General features: G+C 54.7%; 2 protein-coding genes across 2 annotated transcripts in view; one reads left to right on the top strand and one right to left on the bottom strand.

Annotated features, from left to right (window-relative positions):
* The first annotated feature begins 1,171 nt into the window (after positions 1 to 1,171).
* OPN1LW (opsin 1, long wave sensitive) lies at positions 1,172 to 12,321 on the top strand. Its single transcript, XM_022565932.2, has 6 exons — positions 1,172 to 1,556; positions 4,472 to 4,768; positions 7,124 to 7,292; positions 8,318 to 8,483; positions 9,767 to 10,006; positions 12,211 to 12,321. Exons 1-6 carry the CDS (start codon positions 1,445 to 1,447, stop codon positions 12,319 to 12,321), a joined length of 1,095 nt encoding a protein of 364 aa, XP_022421640.1. The 5' UTR covers positions 1,172 to 1,444.
* A 274-nt stretch (positions 12,322 to 12,595) lies between these two features.
* Positions 12,596 to 16,982, bottom strand: part of TEX28 (testis expressed 28) — a 44,744-nt gene continuing 40,357 nt past the window's right edge. The window contains 2 exon segments of the mRNA XM_089903952.1: positions 12,596 to 13,092; positions 13,367 to 13,527. Of these exon segments, the coding sequence (XP_089760078.1) occupies positions 12,736 to 13,092; positions 13,367 to 13,527 (518 nt within the window). The 3' untranslated portion in view covers positions 12,596 to 12,735.

Raw genomic sequence — 16,982 nt, 5'->3', positions numbered from 1 at the left:
ACTCTGGTGGCGGGGGGACAGGCAGAGCCCCCGGGGATCCAGGAAGAGGGAAAAGCATGGCCTTGGAAGTCAGAAGAACCTGGGCTTGAGCTCTAGGCATCTGACCTTGTGACATCGAGTGCCATCACACATGCCATGTTCGCATTGTGAGCCCCTCAAAACCCCTTTCAGTTCTTTTGGTTACGTACCCAGAAGGAGAATTGCTGAATCACGTGGTAATTCTATTTTTCAATCTTTGGAATTGCCAAACTGTTTTCCACAGTGGCTGCACCATCACCATCTAATTTTAGAATAGTTTCATCACCACCAAAGGCATCCCCATCCCCGTTAGCAGTCACTTTCCATCACCCCCAGCCCAGCCCCTGGCACCACCAGTCTGCTTTCTGTCTCTGTGGATTTATCTATTCTGGACATTTCATATACACAGAATCATAGTGTGAGGTCTTCTGTGTCTGGCTCCTTGCACCTAGCATCACGTTTTCAAGATTCACTCATGTTGGAACATGTGTCAGAATTCCATTCCTTGTTATGGCTGAATAATATTCCATTGCATGGATAGAGGGCATTTTGTTTATCTGTTCAGCTGTCGACTCACTTTTGACCTTTTGTGAATAGTGCTGCTCTGAGCATTCCTATTCACCTTGTGTGGAAACACGCAAGGCTGCGGAGTTGGGCAATTAGCAGAGCTTTGCTTTTGAAGGCAAGTCTAGAGCGAGGCTGTAGTCACGGGCAGGCCAAGGAAAGCTTGTCAACTCAGGGGAGGGAGAGTTGAGGTGGGGTCTGAGGGCTTCTGGGCACCCTCAGCTGCTTCGGGAGGGCTGTTGGGAGGGCCTGGCTGAGCTCCCTGGTGACGGAACGAGCTGCAGCCCACGGGGAGCAAGGCGGTGGGGTGAGGGAGAAGCAAGATGCACGGCGGAGTCTCTCCCACCCCAGGCCTGTCCATCCCTTCCCAGGGAAGGAGCCCCACTGGCACGACTTGCATCCATCTGGGCCCCTGAGATGGTCTGACCCACAGGGAGGTTCCAGTTCCAGGCCTCAGCCCCGCGACGTCACTCGGGGAGCAGCCGCTGGGAAAGGTGGGTCTGGGCTTCGGGCTGAAAAGCCCGACACTTGTGCCTGCCCGGCCTAGGAGCAGACGCTGGACGGTAGAAGGGAAGAGAGGACAGGGAAACAGCAGCGAGGGCCCACGGCAGCCTCCACAGCCACCCTGGCTCTGAGGCCAGCTCCCAGCAAATCCCTCTGAGCCGCCCTCGTGGGCTCGCCTTAGGAGCCAGGAGGCCCAGGGGTGGGGAAGTAGGAGGTCTAAGTCCCAGGCCCAATTAAGAGATCAGATGGCGAAAGGTTTGGGAGCTTTTAAGGTGAGGAGAGCTGGGCTGGTATAAAGCACCGTGACCGCCGGGCAGCGCCAGGTCCGCAGGCATCGGGGACAGGGTTTTCCAGAGCCATGGCCCAGCAGTGGGGCCCTCAAAGGTTTGCAGGTGGGCAGCCACAGACCAGCTTTGAGGACAGCACCCAGGGGAGCGTCTTCACCTACACCAACAGCAACTCCACCAGAGGTGAGCGAATAGGTGCCAAGGCTGGGTCACGCTGGCTAGAACGGCCCTCCTGGGACACAGGCCCGAGTGGCCTTCTCTCTTAGCCTTTATGATAACATGAATGGGGGGATCCTCTCTGAATGTAAAAGGACACCGTAATATCGAATATACACTTTCAAACCACATGGGCTTCCCAGACCCTCTGAGAATTCCTGTCCCAGGAAAGCTCATGAACTCTTCCCGTGTGGCCCCAGACTGCTAGTGAGCGCTCAATACACTCATCCCTGAGCTTCCAGGGAGGGAACTGGGCCTGACTCATCTTTGCATCTCCCAAAGCCAAATGGAGGCCACCAGCAGGAGTGACAGGCTGGGTTGGCCCGCAGGAGGGTGAGTGACTTCGAGAGTCTAAGGGGAGAAGAGACCGTGGTGGTGGTGGCCATCTTGTCCCAGTTCACGCCCAGAGCCCTTGGCCTCTGGCGGTACACGCTAGGGAAGAGGCTAGCTCGGCTCCCGGGGCAGCTGTTCTGCTCCGAGCTGTCCCAGTAGAGAGGGCTTTGGCCCAAAAGAAAGCCGAAAACTCCATCGAGGCAGCCCGAGTTCTGCCCTGGGCATGCCAGCCCATCAGAGACCTGAGGACTGTAATGACCCTCAGCCCCTGGCCCCCCTCTCCGGGTCCCTTCTTCAAACCAAAGACCTTCCGTTCCTTTAAGAATGTCTCACGTGCTGCAGTTTCCAGAAGCCACACCAGCTCCTTGACAGCCGTGAAGTTCACCTTGACCTGACTGCACCCCAGAATGTCCTCGATGTAGACACAGCAATGCTCTCCCTGGAGGCCCACGGGGCTTCATCGATGCACAAGATTCCTTATTGTAAAATTTTTTCAAAAGTTCAAGTGTCTACCAAAGTAGAGGGGAGAGTATAATGGCCCCCGGGTATCCATCACTTGTCTTATTTCATCTCTAACCCCCTCCACTAACCACTCCTGCCGATTTCTGGAAGCAGATCCAAGACATCACATCATTTCCTCTGTAAATCTTCGGTAGGTACCTGTAAGAAGAAAGGACTCTTTAAAAACACTACCACAAGGTCATACTTTTAGAGGTTCCCCCTCAACCTCCTTGCAATTTATTTGTTGAAGAAAGCGAGTCTGTTGTCCCCAATTAAGAGATCAGATGGCGAAAGGTTTGGGAGCTTTTAAGGTGAGGAGAGCTGGGCTGGTATAAAGCACCGTGAAGGTCTGCCGGGCAGCCAGGCGGATGTGTCCGGTGTTTGGGCGAGCCCGCTCCATTAGGAGGGGGTCCCTTTTTCCACAGTGTTGGCAGTTGCTGACACTCAATGCCAGGACCCATTAAACCACTGGGGATTTCGAAACGGTGACACTGGGATTCTTCTGACCCTGTCTTCATTTATTAGCTTCACTACTTTGATAAAGAGAAACAGGCTCTCACATGCCATCGGGTTGCCCAGGGATACGGTGTGCGTGGGAAAGGCAGAAGAGATGCTTGAGTCTCCTATTTCGCCCAGTTCCAAATAGTGACTTGGTTCCCCAATGGAGCCAGTTGGGTTTGACCTCTGCGTCTCCTTTCTCTCCCACTAAGAATCGTGTTCTTAAGGGCTGTGGGTAGAGTTGGAATTAGAATATCATTTCGTTACTCATTTGCTTTATCTCAAACACACTCAAAATGGTCTCAGAATGATGACGTCAACACTATCGCCAACAACATCATTACCCAAAGCTTAACCTTTGGACAGGTCTTTTCATCCTTTGGGAACATGCCACCAGGCTCGAATAGGCAAACTAGCGTCTTTTTGAGTCCCTGCGAGTAGCCCCTCTCTACGTGACCATGCCACCGAGTGCATATGCGGTCAGGTCCATTTGTTTTATTTTTGATTTTTCAGGGATTGCTTTTAAAATTTTAATGTTGTTTTATAATTATGGAATAAAATATTTACAAGGCTCCAAATTAAAATCTAGAAAGCAAGGTATACTGGAAGAAATCTTGCTTCCTGCCAGCCCCCATATCCAATTCCCTCCCGCCCTGTATTTCTCAGGAGACCCTTACCTGGGAGTTGACTGTGATACCCTTCTTGCACTCATTTCTTCACAGAACTAGACCTGAGACTTCCAGGAGAAGGGGGCAGGCTGGTGCACCTGCTTTTGCTTCCCATGTTCGGAGCGCTCCTGTCCCTTCTGTGCCACACACGGCCCTCGTCCCTGCCTGATCCAGACTCCATGGGTGGTCCAGGAAGGACGGTTGGGCTGCCTTGTTTCGAAACCGTCCCAGCCCCTCTCACTTGCCTGCACGCCGGAGCGCTCCACACACCTCCTAGTTCCAGATGCTCTGCTCACGCTAACCCATTGGACTTTCTGGGTCAGATGTGCTGGCAACTTGGGGGGTTGCTGTTCTCGGGCCCAGCAGCAGCCCCAGTGCCTTCCCTCTGCTCCCTTTTGCACAGAAACGGGCACTACACAGGTGTCACGTAGTCAAAGGCCTGTTCCTTGGGAGCCCGTGGTATCTAGCGTGGTCACAGATATTGTTGGCAGGTTTCTGGGAGCTCCCTGCGGTAGGGGCGAACGAGGCCCAGGCACAGAAGGGTTCGGGGGAGAGGACCAAGCCAGCCAACCACACTCCAGGAGGCCGACGTGGCATATGGCGGGGCGCAGATCAGACGGGGGCGCGGCACCCGGCAGCGATGATGAGGGGTGCTGCCTTGTTAAGTTCAAGGATGCCCGTGCAGGCATCTAGCAGGCCGTGGCCTCGAGCTTGAGAGACGGGTTGGAGGGAAGGTTGTCTGCAGGCGGGCAAAGCTAGAGGGTAAGACCAGTCGCAAAGGTGAGTGCGGCGGGCGGAAGGCAGGAGGGCTGAGGGGAGATTCTGATGGGGTGAGGGGGGCGGCACAGATGCAGCTGTGCCCTCTGTGTCTCCTGCCTCCAGACCCCTTCGACGGCCCCAATTACCACATCGCCCCCAGATGGGTGTACCACCTGACCAGCGTCTGGATGGTCTTCGTGCTCATCGCCTCCATCTTCACGAACGGGCCCGTGCTGGCAGCCACCATGAAGTTCAAGAAGCTGCGCCACCCTCTGAACTGGATGCTGGTGAACTTGGCCGTCGCTGACCTGGCGGAGACGGTCATTGCCAGCACCATCAGCGTTGTGAACCAGATGTACGGCTACTTTGTGCTGGGCCACCCCTTGTGCATCGTGGAGGGCTTCACTGTCTCCTTGTGTGGTAAGCCAGCCGGGGCCTGGGCACAGCCTCCCGTGCGTAAAGGAAACACTCACGCGGCAAAATCCGCAGGTGTGCCTCTGGGGCGTGTTCAAGGCACATCTCTGAACGGGGACAGACAGATCCACATAATCTCAGAACAGTGTGGGAGGGGAGGCCTCCGAGATATTGAAACTAGATCCTACCAGCCCCATTGCTAATATCTCCGTGGGTTGTGACCCTGTTCACGTCAACTTTGGCCATAAGCACCTGCGCTCCCGGCTCCGTGCTGTAAGGCATCTAGGATGCTGCACACAGGGTCCAAGGCCTGCGGGCCTCCCATCCAGACAGTGAGCACATGGCATCACCAGTAGCCTCAGAGGAGCGTGACTCGGAGGAGGCGGCGACGAGGGAGCCGAATGTCGACTCAGCGGGACAGGAAGGGGCACAGACAGCTGGGCTGGCTGGGTGGCCAGAGCGTGGGTGAGCACACAGCGGGCGGCAATAGGCCCCAGGACGGCACGCTGAGGAGCGGGGAGGAGGGGGCCCCGTGGGGAGACCGGGAGGAGGCTGGCTGACGGCGCGGAGGCTGAACAAGGGAGCGAGGGCTGAGCCAGGGAGAGCAGGGTGTGGGTCTGCACCGGGTGCCCGGCAAGGCCAGGGTGGCGGGGTTTCCTTGCCAAGGGCCCATGAAGAAGAGGAACACAGGCGGGCCTGACAAGGCCAAGGTCGCCTCAGAGGCCCTTGCACCACGTCCCCAGGACAGAACCAAGGGCTGTGGGGTTGCAGCTTGGTGTCCACCCGAGATGACAGGGAGCCCAAGGGCCACAGCACTCACCACGTGCAGCCTGTCTCCAGGCCCCCGGCCATCAAAGCAATGAAGGCTTGCAGCTGCCTTCCCATTTTTCAAGTTTCCCAGGGCCAGCTGGTCACAATGCCTGGGTCCTTAGCTTCCACATCTAACTTGGGTTTGTCTTGTTACCGCCTGAAGTGATCTCCAATTCAGATCCTGAGGAGACGAATGACAGAAAGACACTAGGACTAGAGGGACAGGGGAGCGGGGACCTGGTCAATGACTTGAATTACTAGTGGTGCCAGCTCCACCAGGTTACTTTACCAGGGAAGGTTAGGCAGAGAAAGTCCATCCCAAGTTCCAACACGCCATGCACCTCGGTAGCTGGTGCCTGGCGCCCCTGGGTGGCTCCTCGCTTACGCCTGTCTTGCCTTTGTAACTGCTCGAGGTCTGCTCTCGGGTCACCAGTTTTGGGGACACAGACACCCTCAGCCCTCTGGGGAAGCCCATGGACTCCTTCTTAGAAGAACGTTGGCAAATGTGCACAATGAGATCCATAGGATTACAAAGGAAGCCAATGATACTGAAATATAGTTATCAAAGTATTAAACACTAGTGACATACTCCTTCATTAAAAGTATTAGTATTGGGCTTCCCTGGTGGCGCAGTGGTTGAGAGTCCGCCTGCAGATGCAGGAGACGCGGGTTCGTGCCCCGGTCCAGAAAGATCCCACATGCCGCGGAGCGGCTGGGCCCGTGAGCCATGGCCGCTGAGCCTGCGCGTCCGGAGCCTGTGCTCCGCAACGGGAGAGGCCACAGCAGTGAGAGGCCCGCATACCACACATACAAAAGAAGTATTAGTATTAGCAGTATTTTTAGAAGTATTCGTGACGCCATTCTTTATTAAGGTATCAAATAACTGTATCTGGCCAGACAGTCACTGAAATGTCAAAGTAGTAATGAATATAGTCATATTGGGAAATGTCTGCCACCCCTGTAAAGTGACCAAGTCACGGGCACTGCTAATGCTACCACACCGCAATGGAAGTAAAGAAGGCCAAGTGTCCAGTAGAGCTTAGTGGAAACAAAGACATCATTTTCCCCACCCCAGCTCATGGAGCCCCGGATTCCATCCACAGACCGCTGCATGGTGGGCGGTGCTGAGAGGCCCGGGCTGAGGGGAGGCCTGCCCACTGGCAGGAGGGCACAGCTTCCTGCACACGTCCTGTTTCCTTGCTCTGGGCTGGGACTGCAGTACCTCAGTGTGGCCTCACGTGTGTACGTGGCCATCAGGAGTTGCACTGACCGCATCACAAGAAAGGCTGGTGGCCGAGTAAAAGAGAGATGGGAAGCGAGGTGGGCCATGAGGCCAAATCAGAGAAGGCAAGGGGAGGCGGGTGCAGGCCCAGTGGGGAAGGAGCCGGGAAAGCAGGGGTTAGAGAAAGAAACTGACCAAGAGACCCGCTGCTTCCCGGACCGGAAAACACTTTTTGGAGAATTAGCTTTTGCAGGTGGGGGGGGGGGTGTCCTCTTGATCTTGAAAAGCGTTGACTCAAAGCCCTCCTCTGTCTGCTTCTCCCCCTGCAGGGATCACCGGTCTCTGGTCCTTGGCCATCATTTCCTGGGAGAGGTGGATGGTGGTCTGCAAGCCCTTTGGCAACGTGAGATTTGATGCCAAGTTGGCCATTGCGGGCATTGCCTTCTCCTGGATCTGGGCTGCTGTGTGGACAGCTCCACCCATCTTTGGTTGGAGCAGGTAAGGGTGCCAGGGTGCCAGGAAGGCGATTCGTTTAGAGCAGAGCGGGGAGGGTCAAACTCGTGATTCCCTTTGTGACCTTGGGGCAAATCATTTCCAGTCCCTGGGCCTTTGTGGCTCCACGAGTAAACTGAGGATGGACCTGACTCTCGCTGAGACCCCTTGGAGCGCGCACTGTCTGTGAATGCGTGACTCTGCCTGGCTGCAACGTGGAAATGGGCCCTGTGGTCCCCAAGCCTCTGGAAAAGTCTGTTTCTCCCAAACAGGAGCAGCTCATGAGAACCCATAGAGAAACGCTGCTGGCTGAGGCCACAGGCACGTTTGGATTCCAGAGCCCTCTTGCCTACTCTGCCCCAGGCCTCTTTCTTGCACCTGCTGAGGGGCCCCCTTTCCGAGGCTCCTTGGGTCGTAGGTACACCTGGGCTGTCGGTTACAGTGTCCTCTCCAGGTGGATCCTTTGGGGGAAGTCCCGCATTTCCGAGGAAACGGCTCAGGTGTTTGAGGGGGCTGGACGGGACAAGGCCGTTGCATTTGTATCTTGCACTGCAGGCTGGTGAACAAGTTCTTGTGGTGCCTGGAGAGGGTGTGGTCTTTCTTTGGGAAGCTGCCATCAGTGCGAGGAACCAGGCCCTGTCTGTCCCCTCCTCATGCTCCCGTGCCCACAGTGGCTGCGACTGTTGAACACGTGCTCATTGAATCCTCAGGCACCCTCTTGTCTTAACACCTGTGAACCCCTGAGTAAAAAAAGAAGGGAACGTGAGACCAGAGACGGACAAGGATTTCCTAAGATCCTTCTGAAGGGCTTCCTTTGGGGGTGATGAAAACGTTCTGGAGCTACAGACAGAGGTGGCGGTTGCACAACGTTGCGAACGCACTAAATGCCTCCGAATTGTTCACTTCATGTAACGTGAATTTCACCTCAATAAAAAAGCCCAGCAACCTTACCCAAGTCAGTGGTGTGCTGGGGCGGGCAGGGGCTCGGGTCCCTGCCCACTTCAGGACGGGCTGCCGGCCCTTCTCCCCAGGTACTGGCCCCACGGCCTGAAGACTTCGTGCGGCCCGGATGTGTTCAGCGGCAGCTCTTACCCTGGGGTGCAGTCTTACATGATCACGCTCATGATCACCTGCTGCTTCATCCCGCTCAGCGTTATCGTGCTCTGCTACCTGCAAGTGTGGCTGGCCATCCGAGCGGTGAGCCCCACACCCCCCCAGCTTCACCCCTGCAGGCAGGCTCATGAACGCCAGGGAGGTCTAGGCTGGCACAGAGGACCGCCCAGTCCGCTCTCCAGCCCCAGAACCAGATATCTGGAATTGCCAGAATCTGCCAACGCCTTCGAGGTGGCAGGCGCAGCCCTGGCTCCCTCGGCCTCGCCCCTACAGGGTGGGAAGGGACTGCCCGCCTCCTCGTGGAGGGACCCAATAAGGGACCACAACTGCATTTCCTCCTGATCCCGGGGGTGGAAAGCCAGCCTCTGCCACGGAGTGGAGCACAGCCGGCCAGATCCAGAGGCTAAACTTGCCAGTCAAGGGGTGTTTTGCAAAGGCGGCTACCGGAGCGCTCGCGTCCCGTTCACGTGCCATCTGCCCCCCAGACCTGTACTCCCCCCTCCCCCCGGGAAGGTGATCCCCTGGTGTGGGAAATCAGAGCGAAGCAGGAGAATGAGATCGGGGTCCTGAGCACCGTGCGTACGTTGTCCCTCTGTCAATCAGCTTGCCTACAATCAGCCATCTGTCCCCGTTGGGCTCCTGCCTGGCACAGGGAATAAGAGGCCTCTGGGGCGGCACCTTTCCTCTACGAAGTGGCTTGTGCCCACAATCGGATCAGCATGTGCTTATGAGCTCTTTGTGGAGTGGAGGCCACGGGCTGGAGCTAAGCTCCCCCGACCTCACTGCCTTCAGTGTGTGACCTGTTCCCTCCTCGCTCCCCTCACCGCGTTGGCGGTCAGGGATCGGAAGCTACTTAGCCGACTCCCACAGGTATCCGCACACAGCTGGGTCCGAGTGAGCTCTGGGCTGCGCAGCCCAGGCTCCAGAATGCGCTCCAGCCCTCAGTCACCCCTCGTCCCCATTCAGCTGTCTGCCGCCGGTCCCTGCCCGCAGCAGGTGGCGGCCGCCCCTGTGTCTTCTCCTGCCCGGCCCCTCAGACCTGACCATGGGAGGGGACACTCTGGTAAGGGACCAGGTGAGGCTAGGCACAGCCTCCTTACCTCCTTCACAGACTCCTAACAGGAAGCAAGCTAAGCCAAGAACTCGGCGACGCAGCTCAGGGCTGTCTTAGCCAAGCCCAGCTGTGCCACCTCCAAGCCTGGAAGAGCTCCCACAAGGCTGGCCCCACTCGGGTGGCCCATCTGCTTCTCCCCGCTACCCTCCCTGACTAGCTACCCAAGCAGCAGCAACATGGAATCCCCTGGGGTACGGAGCCCTGAGGGGTCCTCCCACTCAATGTCCCCGGGGCCACTCTCTGTCCCCCCCAGGTGGCGAAGCAGCAGAAAGAATCCGAATCCACCCGGAAGGCGGAGAAGGAGGTAACCCGCATGGTGATGGTGATGATCTTTGCGTACTGCCTCTGCTGGGGGCCCTACACATTCTTTGCATGCTTCGCCGCTGCCCACCCTGGCTACGCCTTCCACCCTCTGGTGGCCGCCCTGCCATCCTACTTCGCCAAAAGTGCCACCATCTACAACCCCATTATCTACGTCTTTATGAACCGGCAGGTAAGGCACACAGTGGACAGAGCAAACTGGAAATGGACCCCGGAAGAGCCCAGGGATGGCCCCCACCTGGAAGCGTGTCTGTGGGAAGACTGACAATGACCCCCAGGACAATAACCGGGGAAGGCTGAGCATGCGACCCAGCCCCAGCCAGCCCTCCCTCTGGATCCCTTTATGATCTGGGCCTGAGGGTGGGCATTTCCTCCAGTGCACTGAGTGCTGTGTGCCCCTCCCCTCTGCTGGCCTTTGGGCGAGCCCGGAGCTCAGACAGCCTAGGATTGCCAAATCGTGTCTATATGTCCCCTAGGCATGCCCTCCTTGATTTCATAGGACACAACTCTTCTCTTGAACTTAATCTTTCCATCTTCAAACGCTAACAGTGACCAGGACACAAGGAGGCCCTTCTTGCCTGGGCTGATCTTTGGCTGCTGTGACTTCATGGGTTAGTTCAGGCAGGACACGCTGTGGTCCTGCTAGATGGCAGCCCACAAGTCCCAGGCCTCTTAGTAGGTTACGGGTGATTCAAGCTCACCATCTTCCAAGTGCAATTTGCCTGATTCGTCCTCGAATCCATCGCATCCACTTCACTAAGGTGCAGCTGTGACGTGACTTGAGGATGACCAGCAAGGTCTGCGGGTCAGAAATACCACCCCCTCAGGGGCGTCCCATCTCACCATGGTAACGTTTAAGTATCAAGTAGGACCGGCACCACAAAGGAGTCCCCAGGACTCCACTGTTGGCACCTCAACACCCAGAGCATAGCTCTACACCTGACCACTGTTTCCTGTCTTTCACATGGGTCTCTTTTTAGGTCTGGCTTTTGGTTGTGGAATCCTAGGCCATCTTGCCAAGTATTGTCTTTACTTGAGCCTTTCCATTCTCTCCTTCTGGAACTCCCCCTCCTCTACAATCATCTGAACTTCCAGACTCTCCAGACTTTCGAACTTTGCTTTCACCCTTTCCACACTGTTATCCCTTCCTGTTGCATTCAAGAGAGAATGTTCTGGAATTGAGCTCCACAAAGACGTGGAATTTTGCTCTTTTTGGTTTGCTGCTGATGCCCCGAGGACACAGTCTAGTACAGAGTGGGTGCCCAGTATGTAGATTGTATCTCCTATCATCACTGAGTTAAGAACAATGCTTTGAGGATACAAGGCAGAGGCATTTGCTGTATATTTCGGGCCTCTTCTCGACTACGTCCAGCTACCCCAACATCAAAGCTCTTAAAAAACCCCATAATTGCTGAAATCAATAACAAGAATGGGGCTGGACAGCAGAACTGACTCAGCTGAAGAGCTGAATTCCTCAGGCTCATCTGCCAGCTCTTCAGCTGAGTCAGTTCTGCTGTCCAGCCCCATTCTTGTTATTGATTTCAGCAATTATGGGTTTTTTTAAAAGAGTTTTGATGTTGGAGTAGCTGGATGTAGTCGAGAAGAGGCCCGAAATATACAGCAAATGCCTCTGCTTTGTATCCTCAAAGCATTGTTCTTAACTCAGTGACGACAGGAGATACAATCTGAGAAGTGAATACAGCCCACGTGCCTTTAGGGGTGGAGCAGTAAAGAGCAGAGCGCTCCTGATGCCAGAAGACTCTCTTGGCTGAAGAGATGATCGTTCTGGTGGCAAGAGATCTGAGATCAAGGTGTGGGCAGTGTTGGTTGTTTCTTAGAAAGAGTCTGTTCCAGGCCCCTCTCCTAGGTCCTGACAGGTACCCGTAACCTTTGGTGTTCCTTGGCTTGTAGACGAGTCTCCCCAATCTCTGCCTTTACCTTCCCTCTGGGTCTGATTCCAAATTCCCTCGTTTTCATGAGGACACCAGTCATTGGATTAGTGCCCACCCTACTCCAGCACGACCTCATGATAATATACATCTTAATCACATCTGCAGAGACTATTTCCAAATAAGGTCACAGTCACAGGCTCCAGGGGTCAGGACTTGAACATATCTCTGGGGGAGCACAATTGGGCCCACAACAGTCACCGTCAACTGCTAAATCAGATGACTTAGATAATCGAATACTCAGGAATAGGCCATCCCCACGTACAAGGAGTAACTGGAGGCTTCCCCCATTCTCCCTGTAGATTGTGAGTGTGTAAGCCATCAAGGTGACACTGAACGAGCGCTTTCCTCGGAGTGCCCCAGCATTACGTTTAGCCTAGCATGTTGGCCCTGCCTGCTCTGCTCAGTAACACTTTCTGTCCTGCAGTTTCGAAACTGCATCTTGCAGCTTTTTGGGAAGAAGGTGGATGATAGCTCTGAACTCTCCAGCGTTTCCAAAACAGAGGCCTCATCTGTCTCTTCGGTGTCACCTGCCTGAGTCGCCTGTCTCCCACCGGAAGACGTAACCGGTCCCACCCTCCGGGGCTTTGGCCACCCCGCCCCTGCCCCTTTTCTCCATCCCTGTGAAATAAATGTAGTTTCTCTTTGCCAAAAGCAACCGAGTCATAGAGGCTGCCACTGCAGTTTTGGGGCACTCGAGCCTCTGAGCGCTGGGTCACTGGGTCGTGAGAGAGCACGTGGGGGAGAGAGGGGCACAGCACCGTACTTTGGAGTTGCTCATCTTTTCTAAGCCTCGTGTCTACAGACGGGATAAAAGGGTCGCAAGAAAGGCGAGCGCGAGGCGGGCGGGCGTCCACGTACCTCTCATTGGGCTGCTGGTGATGGAACAAGAAAGGGAGAGCCGAGAAGCAGCTGCCTGGGGAGGCGGGAGGAACTAGCGAAGCCAGGCCCTTTAAGGCCCCTCTGGTAGAGGCTTGGAATCCCCGGAACACAGTCTCCATCTGGAGGGGACCTGGGCCTGCCAGTCTGCGGCGGGGACGGCACACTGCTTCTGCCAGGCCAGGGCCCCCAGCCCGATGAGCAGGAGCGCGGTGCCCGTGCGCAGGCGCGAGCTGAGCAGCGGCACTGGGCAGGCGCACGCGCTGGAGACCAGGACCCGGAGGACGGTGGCCAGCGTGAGCAGCAGGCGCGCCCAGCGGCACAGGCAGCCCCGGGGCCGGATACGCACGCTCTCTGTCACCTCCAGTTGGGTCACCTGCTGCAGAGCCTCCAACTTGGCTACACGGCTCTTGAACGTGTCCATAACCTCCTGCAGGAGGAAGAGAGTGACGCTGTCACGCCGACCTCCCGTCCCCCGGGGGTACCGGAGCCTCAGTGTGCGAGTTTCCAGATCGGCTAAGCCGGAGCCGGAGCCGGGGAAAGGGCGGCATGAACGGGAACACGGGATGCTGTGGGGCACAGCTTGAGGACCTGCCTCTTCCCTCGGTTCAGGGGTGTCAGAGCGGATTCACTCATCTGCTTCTCTCGTCCCCACGGCCTTCTCACTGGCCGCTTCTCACAAGGTCCCCCTGTGAGGTTCTCACCCGTATCTCCTTGGCTCTCTCGTAGGACAGATAGGCCATTCTCTCCTCGGTGCAGGCCAGATTCTGGTTGAGGTGGTAAATGTTGTCCAGGTGCCCCTGTAGGTGCTCATTCACCTGTCCTTCCAGCTGCACTTGTCTTGGGAGCAAAAGAGAAAGTAACACTCCCTGAGCGCCCGGCCCCAAGCTTGTTCTGGGGCTGAGCGGTCCTCCCTCAGGACTAGACTTGGGTTCAGAATCCACCTTCCTCCTCCTCCTCCAGGGCTGCCTCAGAACACCCCAGGTGCACGTCAGCCACACACCCACAGCGATATTCATGTATCTTTTATATATAGTCACTCTTTTGTAACGGCTTTACAAAAATAGCAATAAACTAGAAGTTGCACAAATCGAGATCTAAACTGTCCGTGAGTGCTGTTAAATTCCATACAGAGTCCCACACCAGTGTTCGGTATGCAGTAGTTCTTCCATAAAAGTCTGTTGATTATAGTGATGGAACAGTCACAAAAGACCACATATTGTATGATTCCTTTTATAAGAAATGTCCAGAATAGGCCAATCCACAAAGACAGAAATAAATCTGTGGTTTCTGGGGGCTGGACGGGGTAGGAGGTGGGGATTGACTGCTAGTGGGGATGGAATTTCTTTTGGAAGCGATGACAATGTTCTGGACTGAGACTGCTCTGTGAATATTTTGCTAAAAACCCTGAACTTTACACTTTAAGTGGCTGAATTGTATGGGATGTGAATTGTAGCTCAATAAAGCTGTTTAAAACAAAAACCAAAATCGGACTGTGGTAACGACTGCACAACTCAGTAAGTTTACTAAAGATCATCGAAACAGTTAAAATGGTGCATTTTATGGCACGTAAATTATATCTCAGTAGACCTGTTAAAAAAAACACAAATAAAACATCACTACCTGTTGTTTATGGCCTCCCAGCCCCAGCCACGCCTCAGTACCTGGCTCCTGGACCACATAGGCCATGCCACAGGAGCCATCCTTGCGGCCCTCGAAGGAGATCTCGGCCTTGCTGGGGCCCTCGACAGCAATGGCCAGGCCCCCGGCGCCAGCTTCCCTGGTCCAAATGCTGAATTCGGCTGCGGGAAGGTACAGTGTGTCCTCACGGAGGGCTGCTCCCCAGGCGAATCATCTTTTAAACTTTTATTTCTTAAAAAAAATTTTTGAAGCAAATATATTAAGACTTGAGAAAGCTGGGGGCGGTCATATAACCTTCATCATGTTCTTCTCTGTTTTTCTCTGCGTTTGGAATATTTCCAAACAGCAGCTCCTAGGTCTTTAGGGAAGAGCCAAGGAAGGCCTGACCTGAGCCAGGGGTGGTGAGGCTGGAGAACGGCTGGGGCCCGGGGCCCTGCAGAGAAGCACAGGCACCGACAGGGAATGGGAGGTGAGCGGGTCAACTAGGTCCTACTTCAGGGACTTGAATGGCGCCACGTGGAGATGGCCCCCAGGCAGCTGAGAATCTGAACATGCATTTGCTGGAGCCAATTAATTAAGAGCCAGTTCGTGATGGTATTTCAAGGACTATTCCATCAGTGTCTGCTTTGTTCCCTGTTGAGAAGAGATTGGTCTGACAATGTGGATGAGGCTACCACCCACAAAGACAGGGAGATGGTGGGGTGTCCGCCCCGAAAGCAGATTCCCCATGGCTGTCCTTCCATTTACATGAAGGATGGAGCTGCAAGGACATTTAAGATACTAACCACGTCCAAGTGTAAATTCATGAATATATTCTTTACAAGTATGAAGTCAACACGTAGATTCTTCATTAATATATATTTATAAGAATGTATGACTAGACTCTTTTTAAAAATTTTATGATTTTTTAAAAATTTATTTATTATTTATTTCGCTGTGTCGGGGCTTAGTTGTGGCACGCGGGATCTTTGTTGTGGCACGCGGGCTTCTCTCTAGTTGTGGCGCGTGGGCTCCAGGGCTCCAGAGCACGTGGGCTCTGTAGTTTGCAGCACACAGTCTCTCTAGTTGAGGCGCACGAGCTCAGTAGTTGCGGCCCACGGGCTTAGTTGCTACGCGGCATGTGGGATCTTAGTTTCCCGACCAGGGCTCGAACCCGCGTCCCCTGCATTGAAAGGCAGATTCTCAACCACTGGACCACCAGGGAAGTCCCATGACTACACTCTTTTTTTTTTTTTTTTTTTTTTGCGGTATGCAGGCCTCTCACTGATGTGGCCTCTCCCGTTGCGGAGCACAGGCTCCGGACGCGCAGGTTCAGCGGCCATGGCTCACAGGCCCACCCGCTCCACGGCATGTGGGATCTTCCCAGACCGGGGCACAAACACTTGTCCCCTGCATTGGCAGGCGGACTCTCAACCACTGCGCCACCAGGGAAGCCCCCATGACTATATTCTTAAACACATTCTTGAAGGGATTCCTAAATAAGAAGATGTTAATTTATAAGACTATTCCCTCCATCTCCCCTTCTCTCCAGCGCCCAGCCTCCTCGCCCTCTGCAAGGCAGCAGCACCGTCCTGGCTTGTGACATGGCTGACTCTCCTCTCTTGTCCCTCCCTTGGTCAAGGACCCCTCTCTGTCCATCTCCTACAGCCGTGGAGGCAAATGCACCACTGTGGAAAATGCTCTTACAAAGACAAAATCATGGTCAGTCAACCAAAATGCCCCCCAAATCTTCCAAAGCTGTTAAGGCCACCCTCTCCAATACAAGTGGTCTCAAACATTATTGTTGTTGCAGGAGAGTATATTCTTGTTCACATCTGAGGATGGGCTTTGACAAACTGAGCTAGAACCTAACAGCCTGAAACTTGGAGGAGAAGTCTGAGGTGGACAAAGAGGTACGAGGGGTGAGGCAGCATGGGTCAGATGGGGTTACATGGCAGGGACAGAGCAGTTCCTCCTGAGCATGTGTGCTATCACACGCATCCTTAGAAGATGGAACAGGCACGTGAAGACCGAGCAGAGGGAGAGGGGAAGATGCTGCCCTTGAAGACTGGAGTGACAAGGCCACAGGCTAAGGAAGCCAGCAGCCCCTAGAAGCTGCAAGAGGCCAGGAACAGATTGTCCCCTAGAGCTTCCACAGGGATACAGCCCTGCTGACACACTTTGCCCAAGGAAAACTGATTTCAGACTGCTCAACTCCAGAACCATGAGAGAATAAATTTCTGTTGTTTACAGCCACCAAGTTTGGCATACCTTGTTAGGACAGCCAGACGAAATCCCTCCAGGGTGCTACTGGCATCTAGTGTGTAGAGACCAGGGACACTGCTAAATATCCTGCAATGCACAGGACGGCCTCCTACAACAGAGAATCATCTGGTCAAAAATGTCAGTGGTGTTCAGGTTGAGAAAATCTGGGCTATGCTGACACAATCTGGAGCTTAGGGTCACCAAGTGACACCTGAATTTAAGGGGCTAAAGTTTCAAAGACTGACCATACCAAGTGTTGGCAAGAGCGTGGAGCAACCAGAACTCTCACACACTCCTGGTGGGAACATAAAATGGTACAACAATGTTGGAAAACAGCTTCTTTAAAAGTTGACTAGGGCTTCCCTGGTGGCGCAGTGGTTGAAAGTCCGCCTGCCGATGCAGGGCACACGGGTTCGTGCCCCAGTCCGGGAGGAT

Source organism: Delphinapterus leucas, chromosome X, assembly GCF_059928025.1.
Source record: "Delphinapterus leucas isolate spDelLeu-1000000601 "Yukka" chromosome X, BTC_Dleu_Yukka2, whole genome shotgun sequence".
Taxonomy (NCBI): Eukaryota; Metazoa; Chordata; class Mammalia; order Artiodactyla; family Monodontidae; genus Delphinapterus; species Delphinapterus leucas.
The sequence above is the reverse complement of the archived record's forward strand: the minus strand, read 5'-3'. Positions and strand labels throughout refer to the sequence as shown.

Excerpts from the sequence above, each read along its gene's own strand:
- OPN1LW (XM_022565932.2), top strand. The coding sequence starts at position 1,445 with ATGGCCCAGCAGTGGGGCCCTCAAAGGTTTGCAGGTGGGCAGCCACAG. Across the intron at positions 7,293-8,317 it reads CCCATCTTTGGTTGGAGCAG|GTACTGGCCCCACGGCCTGA; the intron begins GTAAGGGTGCCA and ends CCTTCTCCCCAG. Across the intron at positions 10,007-12,210 it reads ACGTCTTTATGAACCGGCAG|TTTCGAAACTGCATCTTGCA; the intron begins GTAAGGCACACA and ends TCTGTCCTGCAG.